The sequence below is a fragment of the Paecilomyces variotii genome, assembly GCF_004022145.1.
Source record: "Paecilomyces variotii strain CBS 101075 chromosome Unknown C8Q69scaffold_2, whole genome shotgun sequence".
NCBI classification, from domain to species: Eukaryota; Fungi; Ascomycota; class Eurotiomycetes; order Eurotiales; family Thermoascaceae; genus Paecilomyces; species Paecilomyces variotii.
In genome coordinates, this window is record NW_021167141.1 from 2,824,978 (window position 1) to 2,850,190 (window position 25,213).

The 25,213-nt window shown below is 49.8% G+C and overlaps 9 protein-coding genes across 9 annotated transcripts; 6 read left to right on the forward strand and 3 right to left on the reverse strand.

Annotated features, from left to right (window-relative positions):
- Nucleotides 1–678: 678 nt before the first annotated feature.
- C8Q69DRAFT_504843 (hypothetical protein) lies at nt 679–1,156 on the reverse strand (the record flags this gene model as incomplete). Its single annotated transcript, XM_028632641.1, has 2 exons — nt 679–1,077; nt 1,148–1,156. The coding sequence occupies 2 exons, from the start codon at nt 1,154–1,156 to the stop codon at nt 679–681; spliced, it is 408 nt and encodes a 135-aa protein (XP_028487845.1).
- An 835-nt stretch (nt 1,157–1,991) lies between these two features.
- On the forward strand, nt 1,992–4,321 carry C8Q69DRAFT_162681 (mitochondrial cytochrome b2). The gene is made up of 5 exons (XM_028625687.1): nt 1,992–2,112; nt 2,183–2,241; nt 2,350–3,595; nt 3,652–3,725; nt 3,785–4,321. The coding sequence occupies exons 1-5, from the start codon at nt 2,085–2,087 to the stop codon at nt 3,869–3,871; spliced, it is 1,494 nt and encodes a 497-aa protein (XP_028487846.1). The 5' UTR covers nt 1,992–2,084; the 3' UTR covers nt 3,872–4,321.
- Nucleotides 4,322–5,998: 1,677 nt separating this feature from the next.
- C8Q69DRAFT_525806 (pantothenate transporter) lies at nt 5,999–8,421 on the forward strand (the record flags this gene model as incomplete). Its single annotated transcript, XM_028633618.1, has 13 exons — nt 5,999–6,179; nt 6,234–6,291; nt 6,343–6,481; nt 6,540–6,618; nt 6,668–6,854; nt 6,913–7,018; nt 7,085–7,209; nt 7,272–7,316; nt 7,370–7,473; nt 7,530–7,585; nt 7,637–7,752; nt 7,817–8,044; nt 8,132–8,421. 13 exons carry the CDS (start codon nt 5,999–6,001, stop codon nt 8,220–8,222), a joined length of 1,515 nt encoding a protein of 504 aa, XP_028487847.1. The 3' UTR covers nt 8,223–8,421.
- Nucleotides 8,422–9,145: 724 nt separating this feature from the next.
- C8Q69DRAFT_504846 (putative ribonuclease H) lies at nt 9,146–10,561 on the forward strand (the record flags this gene model as incomplete). The annotated part of the gene is made up of 3 exons (XM_028632642.1): nt 9,146–9,350; nt 9,468–9,960; nt 10,117–10,561. The coding sequence occupies 3 exons, from the start codon at nt 9,146–9,148 to the stop codon at nt 10,559–10,561; spliced, it is 1,143 nt and encodes a 380-aa protein (XP_028487848.1).
- Nucleotides 10,562–11,280: 719 nt separating this feature from the next.
- C8Q69DRAFT_162885 (Sodium/hydrogen exchanger family-domain-containing protein) lies at nt 11,281–13,652 on the forward strand. The gene is made up of 5 exons (XM_028625688.1): nt 11,281–11,727; nt 11,794–12,467; nt 12,522–12,604; nt 12,659–13,070; nt 13,147–13,652. Exons 1-5 carry the CDS (start codon nt 11,610–11,612, stop codon nt 13,498–13,500), a joined length of 1,641 nt encoding a protein of 546 aa, XP_028487849.1. The 5' UTR covers nt 11,281–11,609; the 3' UTR covers nt 13,501–13,652.
- A 1,248-nt stretch (nt 13,653–14,900) lies between these two features.
- Nucleotides 14,901–18,073, reverse strand: C8Q69DRAFT_162992 (ubiquitin-specific protease). The gene is made up of 3 exons (XM_028625689.1): nt 17,987–18,073; nt 17,205–17,917; nt 14,901–17,145 (listed from the first exon to the last, which is right to left on the reverse strand). The coding sequence occupies exons 2-3, from the start codon at nt 17,727–17,729 to the stop codon at nt 15,016–15,018; spliced, it is 2,655 nt and encodes an 884-aa protein (XP_028487850.1). The 5' UTR covers nt 17,730–17,917; nt 17,987–18,073; the 3' UTR covers nt 14,901–15,015.
- Nucleotides 18,074–18,439: 366 nt separating this feature from the next.
- C8Q69DRAFT_442373 (RING finger domain protein) lies at nt 18,440–20,798 on the forward strand (the record flags this gene model as incomplete). The annotated part of the gene is made up of 2 exons (XM_028628830.1): nt 18,440–18,697; nt 18,822–20,798. The coding sequence occupies 2 exons, from the start codon at nt 18,440–18,442 to the stop codon at nt 20,796–20,798; spliced, it is 2,235 nt and encodes a 744-aa protein (XP_028487851.1).
- A 628-nt stretch (nt 20,799–21,426) lies between these two features.
- On the reverse strand, nt 21,427–21,879 carry C8Q69DRAFT_162998 (hypothetical protein). Its single transcript, XM_028625690.1, has one exon. The coding sequence runs from the start codon at nt 21,765–21,767 to the stop codon at nt 21,540–21,542; it is 228 nt and encodes a 75-aa protein (XP_028487852.1). The 5' UTR covers nt 21,768–21,879; the 3' UTR covers nt 21,427–21,539.
- Nucleotides 21,880–21,884: 5 nt separating this feature from the next.
- Nucleotides 21,885–24,370, forward strand: C8Q69DRAFT_458084 (delta(24(24(1)))-sterol reductase). The gene is made up of 5 exons (XM_028629958.1): nt 21,885–22,014; nt 22,144–23,226; nt 23,284–23,612; nt 23,675–23,892; nt 23,945–24,370. Exons 1-5 carry the CDS (start codon nt 21,959–21,961, stop codon nt 23,954–23,956), a joined length of 1,698 nt encoding a protein of 565 aa, XP_028487853.1. The 5' UTR covers nt 21,885–21,958; the 3' UTR covers nt 23,957–24,370.
- Nucleotides 24,371–25,213: the final 843 nt, after the last annotated feature.

The following is a 25,213-nucleotide window of genomic DNA, read 5'->3' on the forward strand; positions in this document are numbered from 1 at the left end:
GGCCTTGACTCTGACCACGAAAATGAGGCTGAAAAGAGTGCCGATTCTCCCGGACGTAGGATGTGGTGCTGAGCGGATACTATTTGCAGTGTTGTAACGGCCTCGACGCCCTTTCCCCTTCGATGCTGGGCAAGGGCTTGCTGTCGATGGATGATCTGATTGCTACCAGGCCCAAATAGAATAAATAGTAGATCATAGAGCACTCATGGCTTGTCCCATCTGGATAAATTCAAGCAGCAACGCTAGAAATGCGTGGACTACAGTAAACGGAGTGATCTGAGAGCCGGCCCATCAATCCGTTTATATGGTATACGACTATGTCGGAGTACATCGGACCGGTTGCATCACGGACGCTTCACCTCTGTTGGATGTGGTTGAGAAACTCCAAGATTTTGCTTCTCAAGGGGGGTCTCATCCATTGCTCACCGCGACCGAACGGCGATTTTATGGTATGCCAATGTGTTCGTGTGACCTCCTCACTTGTTGCTCTGTTCGAGGTCCCCTTGGCGCTCAAGCACGGCGCATTTCCCGCCTGTTATCCCAGCACGTTTCTCGCTCCGCCATTCCGCCCCTATCCAGGGGGATGGGAATCGGTCATGCCACGATACTTGGAGTATGGTAGACAAACTGTGGCCGTATGACCTTGGGCGCCTCTTTGCAACCAACTCGAGTTTTTCATTATGCCAATGTCGCCGTAAGCACGATGAGAGATATGTACGCCGCGATGCTCAGTGCTGTGAGTACCACTACCGCATTCCCACTGGTGCGGAACTTGTTGCGATGCAGGCCATCCTCTCCCACCTCGGAAAAGAACTGGCGGTTGCCCTGCTGGCGACGGAAGAGACCGATGCAGAGCACTCCAGTCCCGTAGACGGCGAAGAGCGCTCCGATGCTGTAGAATTCCGCGGTGAAAATCTTGAGAATGATCAGGGCGAACGAGAACTGGGACAGTGCGGTGCGGATATATGCTCCCTCGAAGGTCCGTTGAGCAGCGCGCACTTCGACGATCTCGTCCGGGGTCAAGATCGCGGAGCGGGCGCGGTGCATGCGTAGACGATACCTGTCCGCAGCGCGACGCTAGAAAAGAACCTTAGTCAGTACCATCCCTGATGGCCAAGAAGGATGGGCGGATGAAACAGAGACGGACCTCGAACATTATTGTTGCGTGCCGCAATCACTTCGAGAAGAATAAGTAGCTGCCAATGCGTCGAGACTCAGGGTCCCGAAGCCAAGGACTCCAATTTTCGGCCTGGATGGATGCCAGAGAGAGAACCAGCTGTAGCATTGAATTGAAGCTGGCTCTGGATGGGACACAGGAGTGGTGCAGCTGGGAAGTACGGAGTAATCTAGAAGATGCAGCTAGCCAGATGCTAAGTTACTCCATATCGGCAATTGACGGTGGTTGCTAGACTAAGTAATAATGCCCATCGCGTGATTTGTTGCCGTTCGTTTCCCCGCATCGCTAGATAACTACTGTACCGATTCAAGACAGCTAGGGATGCTGGAAGAAACGTTCATAGATCTCACAGGAAGCAAAAAAAGGCGCTCGTGTAATAGCAAGAGAGACTAATAATCATAGATGCATAGTCCACTTTTGAAGTCTGCCTCTGCAGTACCACCCCAAACCACAACCACAACCACCACCACCACGTAAGTAGCTTCTCCCACTCTTAGAAGTCCGCATTGTCCGGGGAAGGAGAACACATTATTTTATTATTATTGGCATTATCGACTCACACTTCTCTCCGCCAGTCCTCTCCGCCCGATACGCCGGACCGTCCAGCTCAGGGTAAAGGAACGAGAAGCCGGCCCTCTCGATGGCGGAGAAATAAATTCCGTCGACCAACTGTCCGCGCCGGTTATTATAGAACCACGCTCAAACGCCGCCACTAAGTAGATCGGAGGCAAAGCCGGAGAGGAAGGGCTACATCGGGGTATACCCGACAGCTTGGAATTAATGATAACCCGACAAATAAGCCCACGCCTGCACGCTGTTTCTTCCTTTCTTTTCCCGCTGCGTTTCTCTTTTTCTGATTGATTTTCATTTCATTTGCTGTGACGAGTGACACTGGTTTATTTTCACAATGGGGAAAGTATTCGACGCGGCCGAAGGTAGGACAGATTACTTCTTAGCTCTGCTTCTCCGCATTCGTCACATCCAGGTACTAATATGGAAATACAGTCGCGAAGCACAACACTCCGGACAGCTGCTGGGTGGTGCTGTACGGGAAAGTCTACGATGTAAGGCATCCAATTCGCTTTCACGGAGCTGTTACCGTTGCAATATTTTCGTATATCACCTGCGCAACTGGAAGATGTAGCTTTACTAAATCGAGCGGCGACTTGTAGGTAACCGATTTCCTTTCCGAGCATCCTGGTGGCTCCAAAATCATCCTGAAGCTCGCTGGAAAGGATACCACAGAAGAATACGATCCCATTCATCCTCCAGGGACACTGGAAGAGAACCTCAAGCCAGAGGCCTGTCTCGGGACCATCGACCTTGAGACGCTACCCAAACCCAGTGCAGAGAAGACCGAACCGCAGGAGCAAAAGGAATCACTCCCGCCTGTACAGGCTATGCTCAACATGGATGAGATCGAGGAACTGGCAACGAAGAAGGTCAGCAGGAAGGCGTGGGCCTACTACTACTCCGCATCCGATGATAAGGTGTCGAAGTCGTTCAATACCCAGGTCTATCGGCAGATCTTGCTTCGACCGCGGGTGTTCATTGATTGCACAAATTGTGATCTGTCAACCTCACTCTTGGGTCACAAAGTCGGACTACCGATCTATGTGTCCCCTGCAGCGATGGCACGCCTGGCCCACCCCGCGGGTGAAGCTGGTATTGCAGAGGCATGTCGCAGCTTCGGTGCCGCGCAGGTCATCTCGAACAACGCGTCCATGGCCCCAGAGCAAATCGTCCAGGATGCTGCTCCAGATCAGGTGTTTGGGTGGCAACTCTACGTCCAGATTGACCGGAAGAAGAGTGAGGCTATGCTGGCACGGATCAACAAGCTCGATGCTATTAAGTTCATCGTGTTAACTCTGGATGCGCCAGTGCCGGGTAAGAGAGAAGATGACGAAAGGAGTAGCACTATTGGAGAATCGTTGCCAGTTCCTAGCGCTGTTAAGGAGGGTGCCCGTTCTGCTGACGGGACTCCGGACGTTTCCCAGGCCGTCGGTGGTGTTGGAAAGACGCTCTTCGCCGGTACTGATCCGTCGTTGACTTGGAATGAAACCCTTCCATGGCTGGCTAAACAGACTAAGAAGCCCATCATCCTGAAGGGTCTCCAGACACATGAGGATGCATACATCGCTTCTCACTACGCCCCTCAGGTTAAGGGTATTATCCTGTCCAACCACGGCGGTCGAGCTCTGGATACCGCCCCGCCAGCAGTCCACACTCTGTTGGAAATCAGGAAATACTGCCCACGGGTCTTCGACAAGATCGAAGTGTGGGTTGATGGCGGTATCAGACGTGGTACCGATGTTGTGAAAGCACTGTGTCTGGGCGCCCGAGGGGTAGGAATCGGCCGTCCCCCTCTCTGGGGTCTTGGAGCTGGAGGTGTCGAGGGTGTGAAGAGGACTCTGCAAAGTAAGTCTCCAGTTGAAGTTAAATGCCTAGGCGCGTGAAACTGACTGTACTCGCAGTCTTGTCGGATGAAACGGCGAGCTGTATGCGCCTCCTCGGGGTCCAGAGAGTCGAAGACTTGGGGCCCCAGTATGTACGTATTAAGTTATATTCTCCTTCTTTGGTCCTGTCCGTACTGACTCAAATGAACAGATCAACACCCGTATTGTCGAGCAACAAATATTCGACGGTCCCTCTGGTCTCGATACAACACCATCGGTGCTGAAATCAAAGCTATAATTGTATCCATGATTTGGTAAAAGTGTGGATATTTCAAACCCGGAAAGAGCTTTCACATTCATCCATATTCCCTGAGCGAATATTACACAACTGCTGACGGATATTGTTCCCGTTTTCTTCTCTCCACCTTGCGTAACCAAGCTGTACTGTATACTCTGTTCATTAGACAGGCTTCACCTCATATGTAGTGTCTTGAGGACTCTTGCGGATGCCACTATAGACCGAATTTATACTGTCTCTGATATTGCTCTTTCAACAAACAATATCTACAAATTTGAGTCTATTTTCGGCATAGCTACGCCTTGCCACCCATCTTTTCATAGCTCATCTGGTCCAAAGAGAGCCGATTTCTGTCTCCTTGTCAGTATATGCGGATCAAAGAACAGTTTCCACAAGACAAGTGACTCTAGATCCATGCCTGGGCTCATACCCCTCCTAATCTCAACTAGCATTGTGAATTCCACAATGCACTAGTCCTGGGGGTCCACTTGGACCAGACCTGGATATCCACGTTCTTCTCATACACATCATACAGATACCCCAATATAAAATCTCTCTCGGTCTTATCAAACCACTCTCCCAATGCTTTCTGCTGCTGCGGCGAGAGATCTTGAGTAGGAAAGAAGACCACACTTCTCTCCTCGATTAGTAGACCCAACTGATCTTTCTGTGATCCGTCAGATCGTTGAATTGCAGACTCACGACCTCCGTCCTGATATGTTTCGTTAGATGAACCACCTCCTTCGCTGCTGATAAGAGCGCTTTCTTCTCCTGATTGGCGTACAATTGATCACAGTTCCGCACGTTGTAGATGTCATCAAGATACAGTGATAAAAGCAAGAGTCACGGCAACCATAATGAACTCGATCCCTGTTCTTGTAAAGTATATGAAGGGCGTGTTTGATCACATTATCTACAAGCATCATTATATCTTCGTCCTTCCTCCGCGCATGGAATCTGAAACTCGATCTCTCGCACAGATCAGGTGCTGGTTATCAGTATGAAATAATATAATTTGTTTTGGTCAGGTAATCGATTCGATTCAGGGGCCACTGTCAGCTAAATGCGAGCCAGGATATCATAATGCGGGGCATGAATGGCGTAATGTTATTGTCGGTCTTATATTCCTGATTAAATGCGCCTGGGTGACTTACGGTTTCTAGCTTATTTCTATCAGTAGTAACCGAGTGGACGAATCGAGATAAACTACTGAAGATTGAGAGTCCGGCTGATGCACAGACCGTTAAGTATGGTCGAATTATTGAAGTGGTCTAGCTTGAGGCTAACTCTGTGAACACATTTATGCTCCATTCGATGTTTATTGCAACGATGGTGATTGGATATTGATATATAGACAGGCCCGCGATATAGGAGGAAGCTGGTGGTTATCACCTAAATTCTATCTATCTAAAGCTTTGTTCAACGAATCCTTTCAGGACCTAAGAAGCAATCCAAATCATCTACGCTATCTCCATTGTACCACACATAATCTCAATCATCAACCATCCATGGCTAATGGAAACCCATCGCGGAAACTTATCTGCGTTTATACATGGCGATATCTGCGGGCTCTGTGACGTCTTAGCTCTAGATATGAACGGGTACACCTGCTTCAGCCAATGCTTATATGCTACGACATATTGATCCCTGTCTTGGTCCCTATAATGGACGCCATGCCCGCTGGGCGCGTGGTTGGTGTTTTGCATCGGCAGCACGCGAAAGCCGCCTCTGATGTCGACATCCGAAACGACACAACTAACCCCGCGTATGAGGATGTCGACGAGCTTCTTGTCTAGGTACTAGGATCCACCTTTTGTAGCCTTGATGGTGGTCTAAGCTACATAATGGATAGACCTATGGGGCATATGCGTCGGAATCTCCCCGGGAGACCGGGGTAGGTAAGAAAGAAGAGGTAGCCTTTTTCTTGTTCTATCAGGATAATGTGCTGTAGCTTAAACTTTGAGGGCTAGGAAACGCTGCCGTGTGAGATTTAAATCTGTCTAATATCGATTTATATCAGACGGAGAGCAGGGTTTCCAGTTTGTATCACCTAGCTGCTTCGTTTCAAGGCCGCATTCCCGGCTACTGGTGTATATCTTCATATCGGGCAAACCAACTCGAAAAAACATGGCGCCCCCGGATATTGTGACGGAAGAGAGAGCATCAGAGCAATACGACGATGTTATCATCAAAAAGGATCCGAAACGCAAGTGGGTGAGCTACATCTGGGACACGTTCGACAAGTCTCCGGAGGAGCGCAAATTGCTTTTCAAATTGGATACTGCCATTTTGACGTTCGCATCATTAGGTGAGTTTCGAACTGATTAGATTCTTCGTATTAGAACTGACTGGATCTCGCTAGGTTATTTCATCAAGTACCTAGATCAGATTAACATCAATAATGCTTTCGTTTCGGGAATGTACGTCACTATAGATTCCCAGTTATGGACACTTTATTAACGGTCGAACAGGAAGGAAGATCTAGGGCTATACGGTAACCAGCTAAACTATATGCAAACAACATGGACTATCGGATATGTCATCGGGGAGATCCCTAGTAACATATTCCTCACACGAGTTAAACCGAGATACTGGATCCCTGCAATGGAGGTAGGATGTCGCCCGAAACTAATACTATGCCGGTTGGATCTTTAGCTCATATGTTCAGGTTATATGGTCTATCCTTACCTTTTCACAATCGAGATGCAATTCGGCCCACCAATTCTACATAATTCGGTTCTTCATCGGTAAGGATTCTGCAGCCACTATGTGCTGACGATAATTAACCTCCAGAAGGTCTCGCAGAAAGCACTTTCTACCCCGGAATGCAGTATATAATCGGATCATGGTATCGAAAAGATGAACTGGCTAAAAGATCTTGCATCTTCCACACAAGCAGCGCAATTGGAAGTATGTTTTCCGGCTATCTAATGGCTGGCGTATATCATCTTGGTGGAAAAGGTGGCTTCAAAGGCTGGCAATGGTAAAATTTATCCGTCAACAGTCCCAAACAGTGCCAGTGGCTTACTATTACCGCGAAGGTTGTTTATTGTCGACGGCATCATATCGCTTCCAGTCGCCCTGAGCGGGTTCTTTGTCCTTCCGGATGTACCAGAGATCTCCAATCCTTGGTATCTGACCAAGAAGGTATGGAAGTCCGTCTAAATTTTAGTAATTTCTAGTATTATCCACACTCTGACATAACACTCGTAGGAAGTTGCACTTACACAGAAGAGGATGGAGTTGGAGGGTAGAAAACCGAGGCAACCCTACACAATGGCCAAGCTGAGGAAAATATTCTCGTCCTGGCATGTGTACCTTCTGACGATCGCATATATGTGGGTTCCATGCATGGGACGGCTTCAGCTCGAGGGAGATATACATATCTAACTCTACCCAGATGTTTCAATAACGGCGCTGCAGGGTCGCAACCTGTTTTCCAACAGTGAGTAGTTATCCTGCCCTATATATGCGTGCAAGGCCCTGAGTAGAGAACAGGTATTTGAAAGCGTCCAAAGACCCGAAGTATTCCGTTGGACAGATCAATGCATACCCGACCACCACTTCAGCTGTACAGGTGTTTAGTACCCTGGTATATGCTTGTAGGTTGAGCAATCCTGCGATAACCCCGGAAAATCCATCTTGACAAATTAATTAGGGACATCCGATACGATATTCAGAGGCGCTCGCTGGCCTCCCATCGTTTTTGGTGCTGTAAGTCCCGACTTATGCTTATCAGAGTTCCTCGTTGACCTTTGTGCGTAGCTGGTGAATATCCTCTGCTACGTATCCCTTGCTGTGTGGGATATCCCTACAGGATGGAAATGGACATGCTTCATATTGGCCGGATGTGGTTATGGACTTAGCGGTCTACTCATGGCGTATGTCCCATCACTCCCCAAATAATGCAAGTATTATACGGTAGCTAATCAGCAATTGACCTAGTTGGAGCCACGAGATATGTGCCGACGACAACGAAGAGCGCGCCATCACGGTCGGATCCATGAACGAGTTAGCGTATGTGTTTCAGGCATGGCTGCCATTGATTGTGTGGCAGCAAGTCGACGCTCCGCAATATCGGAAGGGTTATATCACCGTTACAATACTCTCTGCGCTTCTTATTGTTTCAGTGTTCGCAATACGGCATTTACATAAGAGGGAAATTGCCGACAAGTGAGTGTAGTCGATCAGCGCCTCCCGCGGTTCACTTTATTCGCATCACGAAAATATGCTAATTACTTATATATCGCTTTGCTGCAGGAGAGGACATATAGGAGAAGAGACACAGGAGGAAGATCCCTCCAGCCCTCCTCATTCTATACCAGTTCCCACGAAGGATTCGAGAGCGTGAACCGAAGACCACAGGTTGTCAACGAACTTAACGTGTTCACTTGGTTGTGATATTATATCGTCCAGCAGCTGAATATGTCAAGAGCATACAAGAGCATATTGATGTACAGATTCGAGTCCGCTCTTTGAAAGGATTCAAAGATTCTTTTGCCATATATACTATTGAAATCTATTGGAGCTACAGACCACTCTACTCAAAGGATATATCTCCTATTGGTCATCCTACAAAAATATAAATGGATATTCAGTGATTGATCAACTAATGTGTTATTGTATTACGGTAGTATTACCGTAAATGGACGACGGCGGCATCGATTATCTGTATTATCGCGTATTCCGCATCAACTTCAGCCTTGTTCGCGACTCCGCAAAAGCGGAATTCACCATTTACTGTCTGCGTGTAGTCGAACTCGATCAAGCTTGATTGAGACACTCCATGTGAAACAATATTCTAAATTCTATGCTATCAACCCGAATTCTCTACGACTCGCCATACGTCGTTTAATTACTTGTCCCGCTACTTCTGTCACCCCCGCTTGTCTACCCTGCACGATCGACCGACCAACATCTCGACTCCGATGACCTCCGCCACCCCTTCCCTGGGCCCTTACTCCTCGTCGCCTGCTTTCTTTCTACCTGCACTCAAATTCGACGCGACCGTTTAGATATTCTCTACGCCTACCGCGTCTCACCACGACGATTGGAACTCGTGTTCGGCTTCCAGCTCGGAAGCTGGGACCTTTGTCCCCTTTACTGAGCTACGCTCACCCACACAAAGCCGTATCATTCAAAGTTTCTGTGCCTTGTTTGACGGTATCCGCATCACGATCCTTTCCTGTGAGCCTTGACAGATTTCTCTGCAGTTGGATAAGCGCCAGACAACTGCAGACTTTCCATGCAATCTTACCTGCGGCCGAAAACATCATGAACCATACTACGCCTTCTCCCAGTCCGCCGCCAACACATTCCTCTCCGGCCCAAGGGACCCCCCACAGTGTTGCTGCAGGTGCAAAGCGGAAGCGAAGCTCTGGCAGTAAATTCTATGCCGTTAAACTTGGCTTTCAGCCCGGGGTGTACTATAACTGGAATGATTGCTTGGCGCAGGTGACGGGATACAAGGGAGCTGTCTGTGAGTCTGTCGCAAATTGATATCACTATTATTTTGATAAGCCGCTTTTTTTTCCCTTTCAATTGCGGGGTCTTTTATCCGGAATGATAAATGCTAATCGTTTTTCTCTTCCTACAGTCCAATCATTCCCTACTCTCGAAGAAGCCAATGCTTTCCTTACAGGTACCAGGCTGCCTGGTTCTCAGAACACAGCATCTTCAGGGGCCGACAACACACGGTTTTATGGCGTGCAACGAGGCCATAAACCCGGTGTCTATACGGATTGGGCCAAAGCCCAGGAGCAGATACGGGGATTTGTGCGGCCGAAATACAAGAAGTTTTCTACGCGGGTAGAAGCCGAGGAGTTTGTCCAAAGCGGACAGGAACAACCTTCGACATCGGTTAGCATTTCACAAGTAAAGGAATTGCCAGGATCGGCTGGCTTGACGTCTGATAATCCTAAGGATGACCTTGGCTTCGATTTGGAGCCGGGAACTGGCCCTCTTCCGCCTGGTGCGGAGGACGGTTTTGATCCCAATGTGCTCTTTGACCCGACTACGGGCAGGATTGTATACAAAACGAAAGAACAGAAGACTGCAACCAAGACGAGGCCGACGGGATCACCGCCCATGTTAAACATCTATACGGACGGAAGTTCTCTGCGGAATGGTTCAAAGATAGCATCGGCTGGAGTCGGTGTCTACTTCGGACCCGGGGATAAGAGGCATGCAACGCTCTTCCTGAGTTTTCTTTTGGTCCAGTCTTACTGACACACCTCCTTTCTCAGCAGAAACGTCTCGGAGCCGTTGAAGGGCAACCGCCAAACCAACCAGCGAGCAGAGCTGTTTGCTATTCTGCGAGCTCTTGATATTGCACCTCGCCATCGAGATGTCACCATCTTTACTGATAGTAGGTACGCTATTGACTGCGTCACTGTATGGTACATCAAGTGGCGGCGTAACAAATGGATGACGGCAGACCACAAGCCTGTTGAGAACAAGGACCTGGTCGAATCAATCCTGGTCAAGATCGAGGAGCGGAATGAATTGAAAGTTAAGACTCTATTTCAATGGGTGAAGGGACACAATCGTGACCATGGAAACGAAGAGGCTGATCGACTTGCGGTCAATGGTGCTCGAAGAGGTGTTACAGAAAAGGCGGAAGCACTGGCAGTAGCCCAGAATATCGCTGATGAAGGGCTTGAAGAAGAGTTCCAGGACGATTTGAATTGAAGTTCACGTTCATTCGGTGTTCCTGTATCTCAGCTATATATGGCGTGGTTATGGATCGAGGTCGATATGGGCTGCGCTGCGGGAGTTTGGCAGGGCGGGACTCTGGCTGGCGAAAGACGGAGTAGGATAGGATTAGTTATTCACTGCGTGGGCCAGCAAAGCTCACCAACATGCTATCCTGATCTTCACGTCTCTCTTGGCGATTTATAAGTGTATATTTGATCACGGCTCACGTCATGAGGAGATAAGTACAGTACTTGGCCGTGGAATGTTTCCGGCAGCATGAACGAAACACGGATGAGCCGGCACTTTGCTAGGTATTCTTCTCTCGTACACTGGTAAAATAATGCAGTAGTTAGTCGGTTGTATCCTCGAAGGTCCCTTCAGCATGTTCCTGTCACGCCATCTTATCTCGGATCTTTTGGCCCACTAGAGCCCGACTTCTTGGCGGACAAATTATCTAGCGGACATTTTCTGTTCGCTCGCCGAAAACTGACTCACACCTGCTGTGTATCTCAGGCTTTTCGACTGTGCCTTTGCTCGTGGGACTCTTACAGGTAAACCGGCTGGTTTATTGATCACGTCTTTGTCTACAAGGCAACGGGAACTTCAATCTATCGTCTCCAGCGACCGCATAAGGTTACGGGTTCAATCTGGCCACCGTCGCGAAACTAGGCCTCAGCAACTTTCATCGGATGAGCAGAGAGCAGCAGGTTGTAATGAGCGTTCACACTATGATTGAATAACACTTTCTGGTTTCCACTACTGGTCTTTAAGCACTACTGTTCAGTGACACCCTCGTTGGGACACTTAGGCCTGTATCAATCTCTCCATTCCAAGAGGGTCCATACAGACTCTCCAGCAGACGGTTCGTCAAAACCGTAAGCATAATTTAGCACGAAGGGGAAGGGACCGTGTTCAGGAATCGAGCCTCGTTGGATAATTGCTTTTCAATATCCGTGGCTCGTTGAATTCCATCCATACGAAGCGCCTGCCCAGTCGGTGGATCATTCAAGCCAAGGACGACAAGAAGACGAAAGCAGCCAAGATGCCTACCCTTGACTTGGGCAATTTCAACATTGTCTGTGCCACCCTCGGAGGCTTCATCTCTCTCTTTGGCTTGGTCTCCTACCTTTGCAAGGAGAGATTCTATCTTTCGGAAGCATGTTAGTGCAGCCGTGCATTCTACTTCCATGGAGCCCTTTTTCCTGTGCTGACATCCCATCAAACAGTGATATCGCTTCTAGCTGGGATTATATTTTCTCCACATGCGGCTAATTTCATCAGACCGTCAGACTATTCTCTTGGCTCTGCTGAAAATCTGGAACTTATCACGCGGGACTTCACCAGACTTGTCTTGGGTGTCCAGTTGGTTCTTGCCGGAGTTCAGCTTCCGAGTCGCTATCTGCAGATAGAATGGAAGAGCCTCTCCCTCTTGCTAGGCCCCGGTATGGCGGCCATGTGGATATGTACCAGTCTCCTTGTCTGGGCAATGGTTCCACATACGGAATTCCTTCATGCCATGATCATCGGTGCCTGTGTGACGCCTACTGATCCAGTCTTGTCGAACTCCATCGTGAAGGGTAAATTCGCGGATAAGAACGTTCCACGGCCACTGCAGAGGATCATAATCGCAGAGTCTGGTGCCAACGATGGCTTGGGATATCCATTCCTTTTCTTGGGGCTCTACCTCCTCAAATACGTAGGTATGGGCGGTGCAGGTACCACCGGGAATGGTGGCACAGCTATTGCAAAGTGGGTCTACGAGACTTGGTGTTACGAGATATTGCTGAGCGTTGCCTATGGCATCGCTGTTGGCTGGCTGGCTCGAGACCTACTACATTGGGCAGAGGAGAAGAAGTATATCGACCGGGAGAGCTTCCTGGTATTCGCTATTGCTCTTGCAGTAAGTCCTGATCCTGTGAAGACAAGTCGTCGGCGTACTAAACACTACATCTAGCTCTTCATTGTTGGAACCTGCGGATTGATCGGGACAGATGACCTGCTGGCCTGCTTCATTGCCGGAAATGTCTTCACTCACGAGTGAGTCTACTCTCTCCCTGAACCTCAGCTGCCTTGGATTGCTGACCTTCAAAGCGACTGGTTCCGTCTAGAGACACTGGACGACTCCCTCCAGCCCACAGTAGATATGCTTCTCAACTTGGCCATTTTCATGTGGTTTGGAGCTGTGTGCCCATGGTCCTCTTTCGTCCATAACGATGTCATCCCGATATATAGGCTCATATTCCTGGGGATCCTGGTTCTGCTTCTTCGTCGATTGCCTGTCATTCTCGCAATGCATAAGGGAATCCACCAGATCGACCAGTTCTCTCAGGCAGCCTTCGTTGGATTCTTCGGGCCTATGGGAGTCGGAGCTATTTTCTATCTCTGCGTTTGCCGAGAGTTCTTGACCGAGAATGTGCTCGTTGATGGCAAACCCCGCGAGGATGCGGTCAAAGTTGCTGAAGCAGTTAATATCGTGGTCTGGTTCCTGGTTATCTGTAGTATCGTACGTTCCCCGCACCAGTTATTCTCTCTTTTTTTCACCAACGTCAAAAGGTATCCAAGCTCTGACTACTATCCAGATCGTGCACGGTATCTCCGTTCCGCTTGCCAAAGCTGGATATCATATCCCGCGTACCATCTCTAGCGCCCTGAGTACAAGCACAACCTACGATCCGGAGCCTATCACTATTCCTGGCGTCCAGAACACCCACAGCACTGCTACACGAGGCCAAGATCCCACCGCTCTTGGTCGCAACCGTCGAGAACGGATCCCACCACCTCCCTTCAGGATTGGCGGGTCAGTTATCAGACCGAGATCTCCAGCAAGTCAGATCCAGCCGGGTGTTGGCCAGACCGGTGAACCTGAAAGACCAGTTAGTTTGGTCTCTGATGATGGCCGACTCAAACCAGGAACACAATCTGCCAGTGACTAGTCTAAACCCTTTGCAAAGCTGTTGGCTCCCATTGTCTCGAGGATCCTGATGTCTCCTTGCAGTGGAGAGATCTGCTGGCGATATTTATCCCGGCTTTCCGCCAGCAGCAAATATCAAGACAGGCCCTTCGGGTTTAGACGTCGCGCTACTTATGAACTGGTGAGTATCCGCGGAGCTGGAGCTACCATATCAGACGTATGTACATACAACTTACCACGCGGAAGTTTTGAAACCATCCGTTCATATTACCATTGCGTTTTCAAGGCTTTACTTTAGAGAAACCATGCCAATTTCAACTGAGTATTACTCTGAAAATACCAAACAATTTGATCTTGTCTGCATTATGTAAAAGTCAAAAGAGTAATTACTACTAGAAATCAGTTGGACCTTACAGTGGCGGAGGCAATTTGAAGAACAGCCATAGTAAAAGTAGATCATGAACTAATGCAATTAGAGATCTCAGAGAGGAATCGGAGTACAGACTGCCAGTTAAGCGTTCAAGCGTATAGTCAAGGACGTTGTTGAATTGTTCTTGAAGTAAAGTATTTTCTTCCCTTTATGCACCAACGCGCCAAGCACTATGGAAAGCATGGATGCGATCTAACTACAACTTCTGTTTTTACCCAGGATACTCCATACGAATCCAGTCCGATACATATTGAATGGTTTTTATTTTCCGAAAACTTTTCTGTCATAAAACTCCGTACTTTTAGGTTCCATGCCACGCTCATAATGACAATTCAACCCAAACATGGTTCCACCGCCGGTCCAACCTCATGACCTCTACCAGCAAACCGCCTATTCATCATCGAGATCTCACGTTCATAGCTTCATCCCCAACCAACATATGTCTATGAAATGAGCTCATGCAATCATTAACATTGGATCCACGCCACCCCTCAACACCAGCTGCATCAATGTGGAATCAAACAAAAAGGGAGTATGCGAGGGCGGACAAAGGAAAAGGGTATATACCAGGACCACCTCGACACTCTGGGACTGGGGACCGGGGGCTCGAAAGAATGAAAGAGAAAGATGTCATTCAAAATAACATGTGAGAAGGAAAAGAGGAAGATGCAGGATGTGTGATTGTCGCCGCAATAAGGGCGTCATAAGAACCCATGGTTAGCGGATTTGGCGGGAAGAAGGGCAGGAGAACGGATGCAGAGGACCAACGAGTCCTCATGACGGAAATGACACATCCTATGGGAGAAGCGAGACATGATGTGGGCCGCTTAAGTCATGCCGTGGCCGACATTTCTCTCTCGTCTCCCACACCAACGTAAATAAAGGTTATAGGCAATGCGGACTAGTCCAGGGGATGCTTGTCCTATGTACAGTGGTCACGCTCGAAGGACCTGCGACTACGGTGACAGGATCTCATGCTACAATCGCGTCCATAAGAATGGAGGATTCGAGTAGCAGCTGAGGATGTCAGCACCGTTGGCAGCGATAGTATCCGCGATACACGCAGACACGGTATGAAAGATAGGGTCGGCGCTCGCAAGGACCCTCTTAAGGGTTGCTGATTCGTTGATAGAACAGGAGATAAGCGACTTTGTTGTCACGGCTGCCATACCTCCCGATGGGCGTTCGGACACCTGAAGATGCTGGCGACGCAGTTCCGTTCGCGACTACAGCGGCAGCGGTTGATTTCTTGCTCGAATGACCGGACCCACTGCCGTTGACTTGGTTCCAACCCTTCTCGTTGTCGACGCTCTCGTCGTCTTGGTCGAACTGGTCGTATATATTTGCGTTCGGGATCTTGTCGCGCTTGTGCTGCTCAAGCGCAGCAGCAACAACCTTGGGATCCTCCTCACCACCAGCCTCAGCGACGTCTTCGCTTCGGATGCGGCGAATAACAGTATCGTCTAAACGAATCCATTCACGGCCGTCCTGGCGGCGGACATCGACAGTGTAATGACCACCGCTCGCATTTTTGCCGTGATGATAGATTACACCGATAAGTCGGTATTTCGGCAATCCTCCTTGCGCCGTTATAGCATTGCGCCGATGCGGAGGGAAGACCTCACGGGGAATTTCAAGATCGAGTGGATAGCCGATTTTCTTCCAGATCTTCTGAGTGCCCCTGGTAACGCTGTCATATTGGAAACGTTTGAGGTGCAAAATGAGGACGGGTGGCAGGGTTTCAATGAATATCTGCTTCGTTGCGGTTGCATTAGGTCCACGTGCAGAGCTAAAGTCGCCATGGATAGTTTCTGGCTTCGTCAAGCCTTTCAAAGCATCGACGATGTTGTTGACTTCAGGAGATCCGATGTCAAGTTGCAGAGGTTGATATGGTTCCAAGGTCACGGAATTCTTGTTCCCGGGGACTCTGAATTCTGACCTGATCTTTCCCCCAAAGATCTTCGTAATAGGCGATTCCAGGGCAATATGCCCTGAGGATCGAGTAACAGCAGCCTTTTGCTTGTGGCCAACTTCCAACCACCCGTCTGCTGACGGCTCTTCGAAAGTAGCAGTGGATTCGACGTCCGCGGACGCAGACACATCAGATCCAACTGCACCGGCAGCCTTGGCAGCCTCAGTACATTCCTCATGGAGTTCCTCCAGGAGGAATCCCAAGAACTCCTGGGCATCTTGCTGATGACCACGGCGCATATCACGGAAGCGAGGCAGCTGCCTAATCACCTCATAGACATATTCAGGGGAGAATGCATCGCCGTACTGCTCCAATTCGTTTTGTTTGAGTCGCAATTTCAACTGCTCAGTCGATCGTGCTGCGTCGATGACTCGGAACTCCCGCATAAACATAATCATAGCATCGATGAGAGGAACGTCGCTTTTGAAACTATGAGCAGCTCGTCGACCGACATGTTCCAGGAACTGATAGAACGGAATGCAAAAAACAAGAATCTGTAGGACCGAATTCATGTAACACATGTTTCCAGTATTTACAAGTCCCCTGGGCTCGAGGAATGCAATCTTATCGCTGTACTGATCGACATCGGCTCCTAGGTCCTTGAGGACCTCTGCAAGAGTCTGGCTTCTGGACACAGCCAGACCACTGCCTTCAGTAGATGAAGGCGTAGGAACTCCTGCATTCCGCGAAGCGGATTTTGACTTCACAAGGTCAGCCCAAGATTTAGGAGCTGGAGGCTGAGAAGCAGGCTTTGCTGGCTCTTCGACGACATTAGTTGATCCCGTCGTAGTCGCTTCCGCAGAGGCGTCACGAGATGAGTCAGCACCATTCTCGTTGGCCGTCGTAGAGGGACGACCAGAACCATCCTTGCTCTGCTGTCGGTTCGTGGGTGATTGTGCGACAATAGGGACCACAGGGATGACGGGCACCGCAGGTCTGGAAGCACCGGAGCTTTTTACAGGTACTTGTGGTTGTGCCTGGTTCTGAGGGCGGCTGGTTGATTGAGGGACTGCAGACGAGGGAGTTGTGGGCTGAGTTGAGGCAGTCTCGGATGGGGCATGTGAGGTAGTAGGTGTCTGGGGCTCAGAAAGCAGGGGAGCTGAAGACTCTGGTGCCTTGACTGGTTGTTCGTTGGCCGTTTCCTGCGAGCTTGGGGTGTTCTTCACGGGAAGTTCCACGGACACAGACTGCAGGGTTCGACCCTTTCGGCGTCTGCGAGGGACTCTAGCAGGGAAAGGCGCACTGGGAACAGAAAGCCAGGGAACCTAGATGACCTGTCAACAGATCGTTCTTATACTACTTAGAGTAGATAGGAGATACTCACGGGTGCACGAAAGGGCTCTCGAACAGCGGGGACTAGCTTAAGAGCATCTGAGGACTGCGAAGGCGTGGTTGGCGTTGGAACTGGATTGACCGTATGGCCGATAAGCGGGTTTTCGTGAGCAACCATCTGGCTGGGAGCGGGCACGGGCGGCGACGGGGACATGGTTGGTTGAAAAGGAGTCGAGGCAGCCGTCCTCGGTTGCAGAGGAAGCGAAGGAGGTGGAATATGGGCCGGTGCCATCACAGGCTGCGTATGAGGATACGAGGAGACGATCAACGGTGCATACGGAGGCTGGTATGGACGTGGAGGAGGCTGCATCTGCGGGTAAGAATACCAGTGCGGGTACTGTTGCGGCGCATACGCAGGAGGAAGATGACCGTTGAGATGAGGCGGATGATAGCCCATGTATGCTGGCGGAGAACGTATATTAGGAGGCCCAGTTGAGTAGGGAATCTCATGCTGCCGTCTTGGAGGAGGCATGGGCGGCTGCCCATGGGGCATGGCGGGCAGATGATGGTTCATCATGTCCAGGCACTTGGTGCGGTTGTCCTGACTGTTCAGCCACGCGTCGCCTCAATGGGAGCCATACAGATACGGTGGATCAGAGGCAGGACAGCAGACCTTGCACTGGCCTATTCAGCCATTCTGAGCGCAAGGTCAGACGGGGAGGAGCAGATGAGGGAAGACGTTGGAGAAGGTTGAGTCGCAACGAGCTGAAAAAGGGATCGTTAGTTGGGCTGTTTGACCGCCAGGAGAGCCAGGAAGGGAGGAAGTCAACTAACCAGGACAGACAGGAGATCCCAGCCAAAGATATATCTCCGCCAGAACAGGGGAGATCCAACGATGCTGACCACGGCGACGGCGGAGGCTTGCGGGCGACGATGGAGATTCGCCAGCGAGTTTGCATGATGTTTTTGGGGAGGTCGCGGCACGTGCCTGAGGCTCTGGGCGCCAAGAGATGACATACATACTTGCGGTTCGCCCCTCGAGATCTCTCGCTTTCCCCCTCAACCCCTCGCCCCTCGGGGTATTCTATACGATCTATCTATCTATACTGTCTCTTGTCCTGCTCCTTTTATGACTCTCTATCGTTCCTTTCCATCAGGTCCTTTACCGTCCTTGGAGGGATCAGTCCCTCGGTTTGTCGCTCTCTAGAGTCCGTCATCCCCCGCCATTTGCGCTGACAAAACGGAGAGCGAGAGCAAGATAGCAAGGCAACCAGACAGGTCTGAGAGATGTCGTCCAATCTAGGGCAAAACCTGGGTCCTTCGAAAGCAATCAATATCCCCAGTCCATCCGCCTCAGCGACTTTCCATTCCAGCCATCCTCAGGTTGATAGCGGATCTCAGCGGCGTCCGGGAGGCTCAGGAAGCTTCGGCGCAGGGTCAACGTCGAGGAATACGCCGTCTCCAAGGAACAATCAATCCCGAAAGACTCAACACAAACGTCAGAGGCGTCCACGTTTGGTGGATGAGGATGCATACGCGGAGTCTGTAAGTTGCCCCTGATTCATTCGTACGGGCCTTCTGCAGTTTGCAATCCAACATTGGACGCTTTTGAACTGCCTCTTCATATCGTCGTAACACAATGCTAACTCTTACGTTTTCATTCGAGTAGACCATAATGAGGTCCACTACGAGTCGCAAAGGACAGACGTCCATAACCCATCTGATGAACTTTGCTCTCCCTCCACGTCCCCAGTATCAGCCGCAACCCCATCGCAACCACCGTCGATATCCAGCCTGGGGTCTTGGATCTGGGTACCATGCCGTGGATAAAGCCCGATATGTCCATGCCAATTACAGATTTATCGTCAATCCCACGCGCGATTACCATGCCCAGGCCTCCAATGCTGATGTTCACTTGGATTGGGACTCGGTTCTCCAAGTCTTGGTATCCTCTCAGACCCAGGCCGCCAGTTGTCCGATATGTCTAGAAATACCAGTGGCGCCACGGATGGCAAAGTGTGGCCATATATTCTGTCTTCCCTGTCTGATCCGATACATGCATTCGAGTGATGACGAAAGCTCGCAATCAGCCAAGAAACAGCGGTGGAAGAAATGCCCGATATGTTACGACACCATATACATATCGGAGACGAGGCCGGTGAGATGGTTCTCCGGTCAGGAGGGCGATCTTCCTGTCGAAAACGGCGATGTGGTTATGAGGTTAATCAAGCGTGAGCCCGGCAGTACGCTGGCTCTTCCGCGCGACGGGGGCGAGAGTCTAGCTTCTGTTGACGATATACCTTGGTATCATGTCGCAGAAGTTGCAGACTATGCTAGGATTATGAAAGGAGGCGAAGACTATATGATGGCGCAGTATGATACCGAAATCGAGCAACTCAGAATTCAAGGGCAGGAAGATAATCTCCTCTTTGGTGACGATACGACCTGGACTCGGAAAGCTATTGGCAACATCTACGAAGCTAAAGAGAAGATAAAAGGCATTGGCAATCCGCCAGACATGTCTCGAGTGCCAGTGGAGAAACGACCTCAAAAGGAGCCCATCAACTTCGAACCCCCTCCGGACGGCGTTCCGGATATGTACACCTATGAGCACGCCACCAAGTCGGGCCAGGCATCGTCAGCCGAATCTGTCGTTGTTGCGGATACGGCAAGCACTTCCCCTACATCCGTCGAGACAGATAGACTTTCATCTGCAATGTCGAATCTGAAAGTTGACCCAGCATCTGAAGCCAGGTCTCAAGGAAATGCTTCTCACTCTGCTGTCACTCCTAGCGCGTCGCAACACGCCAAAGATACCAATCGTCCCCACCCTCCGGACCAGCCATTCTATTTCTACCAAGCCTTACCGCATTACTACCTCTCCCCTCTCGATATTCGCATCTTAAAGGCTGCATTTGGTGATTTTTCGCTTTTCCCGGCCACCATCCTTCCTCGCGTAGAGCATATCTCGACAGGTCATGTGGTGGACGACGAGCTGCGCAAGCGTGCCAAGTATCTGGGCCATCTTCCATACGGTTGCGAGGTAAATTTCCTAGAGTGTGACTGGAGGGACCTAGTTAGTCCCGAAATACTTGACCGGTTCCGCGGAGAGACCGAGAAGAGGCGGAAGCGAAATCGAGAAAAGGAAGTCCGTGAGGAGAAAGAGCGGATTCGTGCCGAGAAGGAAGAGGAGAAGAACTGGGCCATCGCTCGTCGAAAAGGATCCTCTGCCGGTGTAGGCCCGAGTGATCAGCCCATCTCCGATCGCGACTTTCTGCCATTATCGAGTGCGGTAGGCGATCCGTCTTTGGGTGACTTGGGTCCTTTGTCAGCATCGCCCCCTTATACGTCCAACATGGAGTCACGCTTCAGCGCTTTAGCGTCGCCTTCGACCAGTCCGTCTGGCCCTCGGACGGTCTGGGGAACTGCAGCCGTGTCATCCACATCTCCACCCGACGCTGCTCCTCGAGGTCCTGCCCACGATGGCTGGTTGCAAGGATGGGAAGACCACTTGTTGGAGGAGCAGCAAGAGTTGTGGGCGCAAGCCGCTGCCGGCGGAGGCAGCGCCTCTGCCTCTTCCGGTAACAGGAAGAAGAAGAACAAGAAGATTACGTTGATGTCGACCAATATCCAGCGAGGTGCTTGAACTAGCGGGTCGATCTCCGTTTTCTCTTCCCCTTGGGATTTCTTTAGCGGTTTAAAGTGTTTCTCAGGACATCGATGAAATCCTGCCGGGATCATATCTTCTTTTATTTTTTTTTTCTTTCTCTCGCCCAGGGAATCCCCTCTCGCCTTGTCACCTTGGAGTAGAACTTAGTCTCCACGGTTCTTGAGGTTAACTTTCCATGCTTCAGCAATAGAAAATGCTATACACTCTAGTCGAGATACTAGACACGGCACGACACGGCAAAAGCCCAGGATTATATGAGATGAAGGCCTGATGAATAAGCCCTGAAGTAAGACTAACAATAGCTTATGGACAATTTACAACTCGGTTAATAATTTAGATGTGGTGCTTGGAGAGATAGGAAGGGGTACCTATATAAAGAAGCCTCTCACACGGGGTTGGCAAGTTCTCTAAAGTGAATTATATCCGTGATCTGCGTTATCGCTCCGTCAGTCCACGGGTTCTTAGACGAGTACAAGCTGATACTTCATTGCAGTTGGAGTGAGAGGATTATTATGACTTTTTTATCTTGTGCACGCCGCTCTCTTGAGAGCAGTCTACATGGTTAACCACTATATAAAGAAATTTGAAAAAGAAATTATCATACCACTTGTATTCAATCCCTTGGATCGGCACAATCCCTATTGTACGCCAAGTACATGGAAAGGTAAAGCCACGAATTTCCGCCCCGAAAGCACCGAGATTATTCTGGTGCAGACATCAATTACTCTTGATTAGACTCTCCCGGCGACCGAGGAACCCGTGGCTTAAATTTCCCCGGTACTTATTCAACTTCAAAGCAAACACTCGAAAAGGAAAATTCACAACAAGCACATTCAGTCTGGCTGTCGACGCGATATCCGTAATCGAGTTTGATTCTCGAGGAGGCCAAGAAGAACAGAATATAAATCCACCCAACGCATGACAAATAATGATCTGCATTGGCATAGTTATTTATTTATCTAAATGCGTTAAGGCAGATCTGGTGTGGCGCGGGTGCGGAGTGCTTTTAACTAGTCTCCAAGGCCAGGAACGCGCCCGCTAAGTAGTTAAGCTAAATCTGTACTGTACATGTAGCATCATCCTTTTCCTTTTTCTCCGTCCCTCCTTCTTCACCACGATTTGACAAGGCGACACACATGGGCCAGGCTGACAGGATGAGAGTCACCCGTTCTCAGACGGGGAAGACCCCGAAGTAAGTGTATTTGTCCTTCTTACACCGTTCGAAAGAGAAGAAAAAAGTGTCCCGCCGCGGTTGCAGCCCCCTGTCCATTATTGTCTGGGGAATTTATCTTGACTAACTCGCGACTTGCGTCTGATATAGGAAGGCTGAACGTCCTGGCTTCGTAGAAACGCCAGGCGCTCGACGTGTGACGCGCAGTCGGGCTTCAATGACCCCCGATCCCAGTGCAGACGACGCGTCCGACTCGACGGCGGAGACCCGTTCAGTAGCCAAATCCTCGTCGCGCCGCCGCACAACTGCGCAGGTGAAGAAGGAGGAAGAAGAAGAGGAGGAGGAGTCACTGGTTGAAGACAAGGTCGCCGTGGAGACCAATGGCAAAGCCAATGGGCATGCGAACGGACACGTTAAAAAGGAGGCCAAAATCATTGACGGATGGGTAGAGGGCACGGATCCCAAGATCGACTATAGCGGACACTTCGAATTTGGAGGCTCCTGGGGTGTGCTCGCCATGATGATAGGTTTCCCTCTGCTCATGTACTACATGTGGATCGGTGCGACGTACTATGATGGGAAATTCCCTATCCGGGCTGAGGGCCAGAGCCTGCCTGACTTCTTTGCGCATCTCGCTCACCTGGTCTACGAGGGCGCGTTCCCTTCACTGAAAGCTTGGGCGATCTACTGGGGATTCTTCATCTTCGAAATGATCTGCTACTTACAGCTGCCCGGAATCACCCTCATGGGCCGTCCGCTCCCGCACGAGGGCGGAAAGCAGCTGCCGTACTACTGCTCAGCTGTGTGGTCGTTTTACACCACTATCGTCGCTGCGCTCGCGCTGCATTTCACCGGTCTTTTCAAGTTGTACACCATCATCGACGAGTTTGGACCGCTGATGAGCGTGGCTATCATCTCCGGTTTCCTGGTCTCCTTCATTGCATATTTCTCCGCCCTCGCGCGTGGCCGACAGCACCGTATGACTGGATATCCGATCTATGACTTCTTCATGGGGGCGGAGTTGAACCCTCGCATGTTCGGCCTCCTCGACTTCAAGATGTTCTTCGAAGTCCGGTTGCCCTGGTATATCCTGCTCTTGGTTACTCTCGGTGCCGCGGCGCGTCAGTATGAGACTTACGGCTACGTTTCTGGCGAAGTTGGCTTCCTTCTCCTGGCGCACTACCTGTACGCCAATGCTTGCTCAAAAGGCGAGGAATGCATCATCTCGACATGGTAAGACTGGTTTCTTCTCTATCGGGTTGTTTAACAAAGTTACTGACCGGTCCTCAGGGATATGTACTATGAGAAATGGGGCTTCATGCTCATCTTCTGGAATCTGGCCGGTGTGCCCCTGAGCTACTGCCACTGCACAATCTACTTGGCCAACCACGATCCTGCCACCTACCGCTGGAACAGATTCGCGCTGGCATTCCTGTACATTGCGTACCTGTTCGTCTACTGGATCTGGGATACAGCCAACAGCCAGAAGAACCGCTTCCGCCAGCAGGAGCGCGGTACCCTGGTTTTCCGCAAGACTTTCCCACAGCTGCCGTGGCAGACGGTGCAGAACCCCAAGACTATCAAGTGCCCTCAGGGTACGATCTTGGTCGATGGGTGGTGTAAGTGCATTCAATAACGATCTCTTTCCATATCCAAGATGCTGACATGATCAACGAAAAAGATGGCCTGGCCCGCAAGATCCACTACACTTGTGATCTCTACTTTGCCTTGAACTGGGGTCTTATCACCGGTTTCCAGAGCCCCTTCCCATGGTTCTACCCGGTCTTCTTCGCATGCATGATTAGCCACCGCGCTCTGCGTGATATCCAGAAATGCCGTGCCAAGTACGGCGATGCGTGGCTCGAGTACGAAAGACGCGTGCCATATCTCTTCATTCCTGTAAGTCTCATTCCTTTTTTTTTCGTAAGATTTGTTCCCTAACCCACTCTAGTATGTTTTCTAGAGGAAACGACAGCCGCCTCTACATTCAAGCACTGGGCCGTGCCCTGCCATATTATAGCCAAGCGTAAAATACCGCACTGGCCGACTCAAAACGTATACATCCGATAATATTCAATTGCTCCCACACCTTGCATCTTCGGTTCTTCCATTGTCATTCTATGTACATTATAAGAATGCTGAAATCGCACAACTTCCTGCTTTCCTGCTTTTGTTGGTGTCGTCTTCAATATATCCTCAATTAATCATTATGCATGTGGGTTGCCCCACCGTTCATCGTTTGTTTATCGAGATAATTTTCTCGGCCATTTTGGGATCTGGTGACCCCCTTTTTTTCTCTTTCTGTCACCATTATGGATAGTATACTATTTCCAGTATCTAAAACGAGAACAAATGAAAATGAAAATATGAAGTATGATAATTCGAAGCCTGGAATATGTATGCTACGCGACTAGACAAGGGACATGGAAATATGTAACCTCATCCATCGGCAACGATACCAATACGAATCAAAGAGCAGATATTATCTGGATGCTTTCCGAAGAAAACCGCGAGAGTATATATCTGGCTATAAATGGAACGTAGTTATACTAACTAGATCCTCACGCTTCCACAGTCAAAATTTCAACAGCAAAGACAGTTTATCTCCTCACGAATAAGTCCCCAAAAATAAATCGAGACTACGAACTAAGTAACTAAAGAGAGATAATAATTGATTACAAAATCCAATCACCAATAGAAAAAAAACACACAAACTACAACAAGTAACCACGTAGCTCTCCCAGATTGAACGGTAAGACTTGCTCTTCCTTCAAATAGAGACGGTGTTGGAGTTGGGTTTGGAGGTGTCGCTATGGAAGATGAGGAGGAGTTTGAATTTATCATAGGATAACCTGTTCCAGTCCCGATTCCGGAGCCAGAGCCAGTCGCGGCGGTTGTGATGGCTGTTCTTGTGGTGTGGGTATTTGGTATTGCTGGAATATTTGATGGTATGAGTTTGGTAGATGTCTGTATGGGAGTCGTTCTATTTGTCGGACGTGATGGTATGAGAGTTCCCGTGATGGCTGTCGTTGGGTTTATTTCTGGAGATTCTCCATTTGGTGTGATTGAAGAACTAGTGCTCGTTGGAGATGCAGCTTGTTGCTCATTTGAGCCCGTAAGGCCAGTTTCGATAGGGGATGTCGTCGGCTGCTTTCCAGGGATTTCTCCATTGCTTGGTATAGCAGAGCTAGTTGCGGAGGTAGGAATTGCGTCGCTTCCT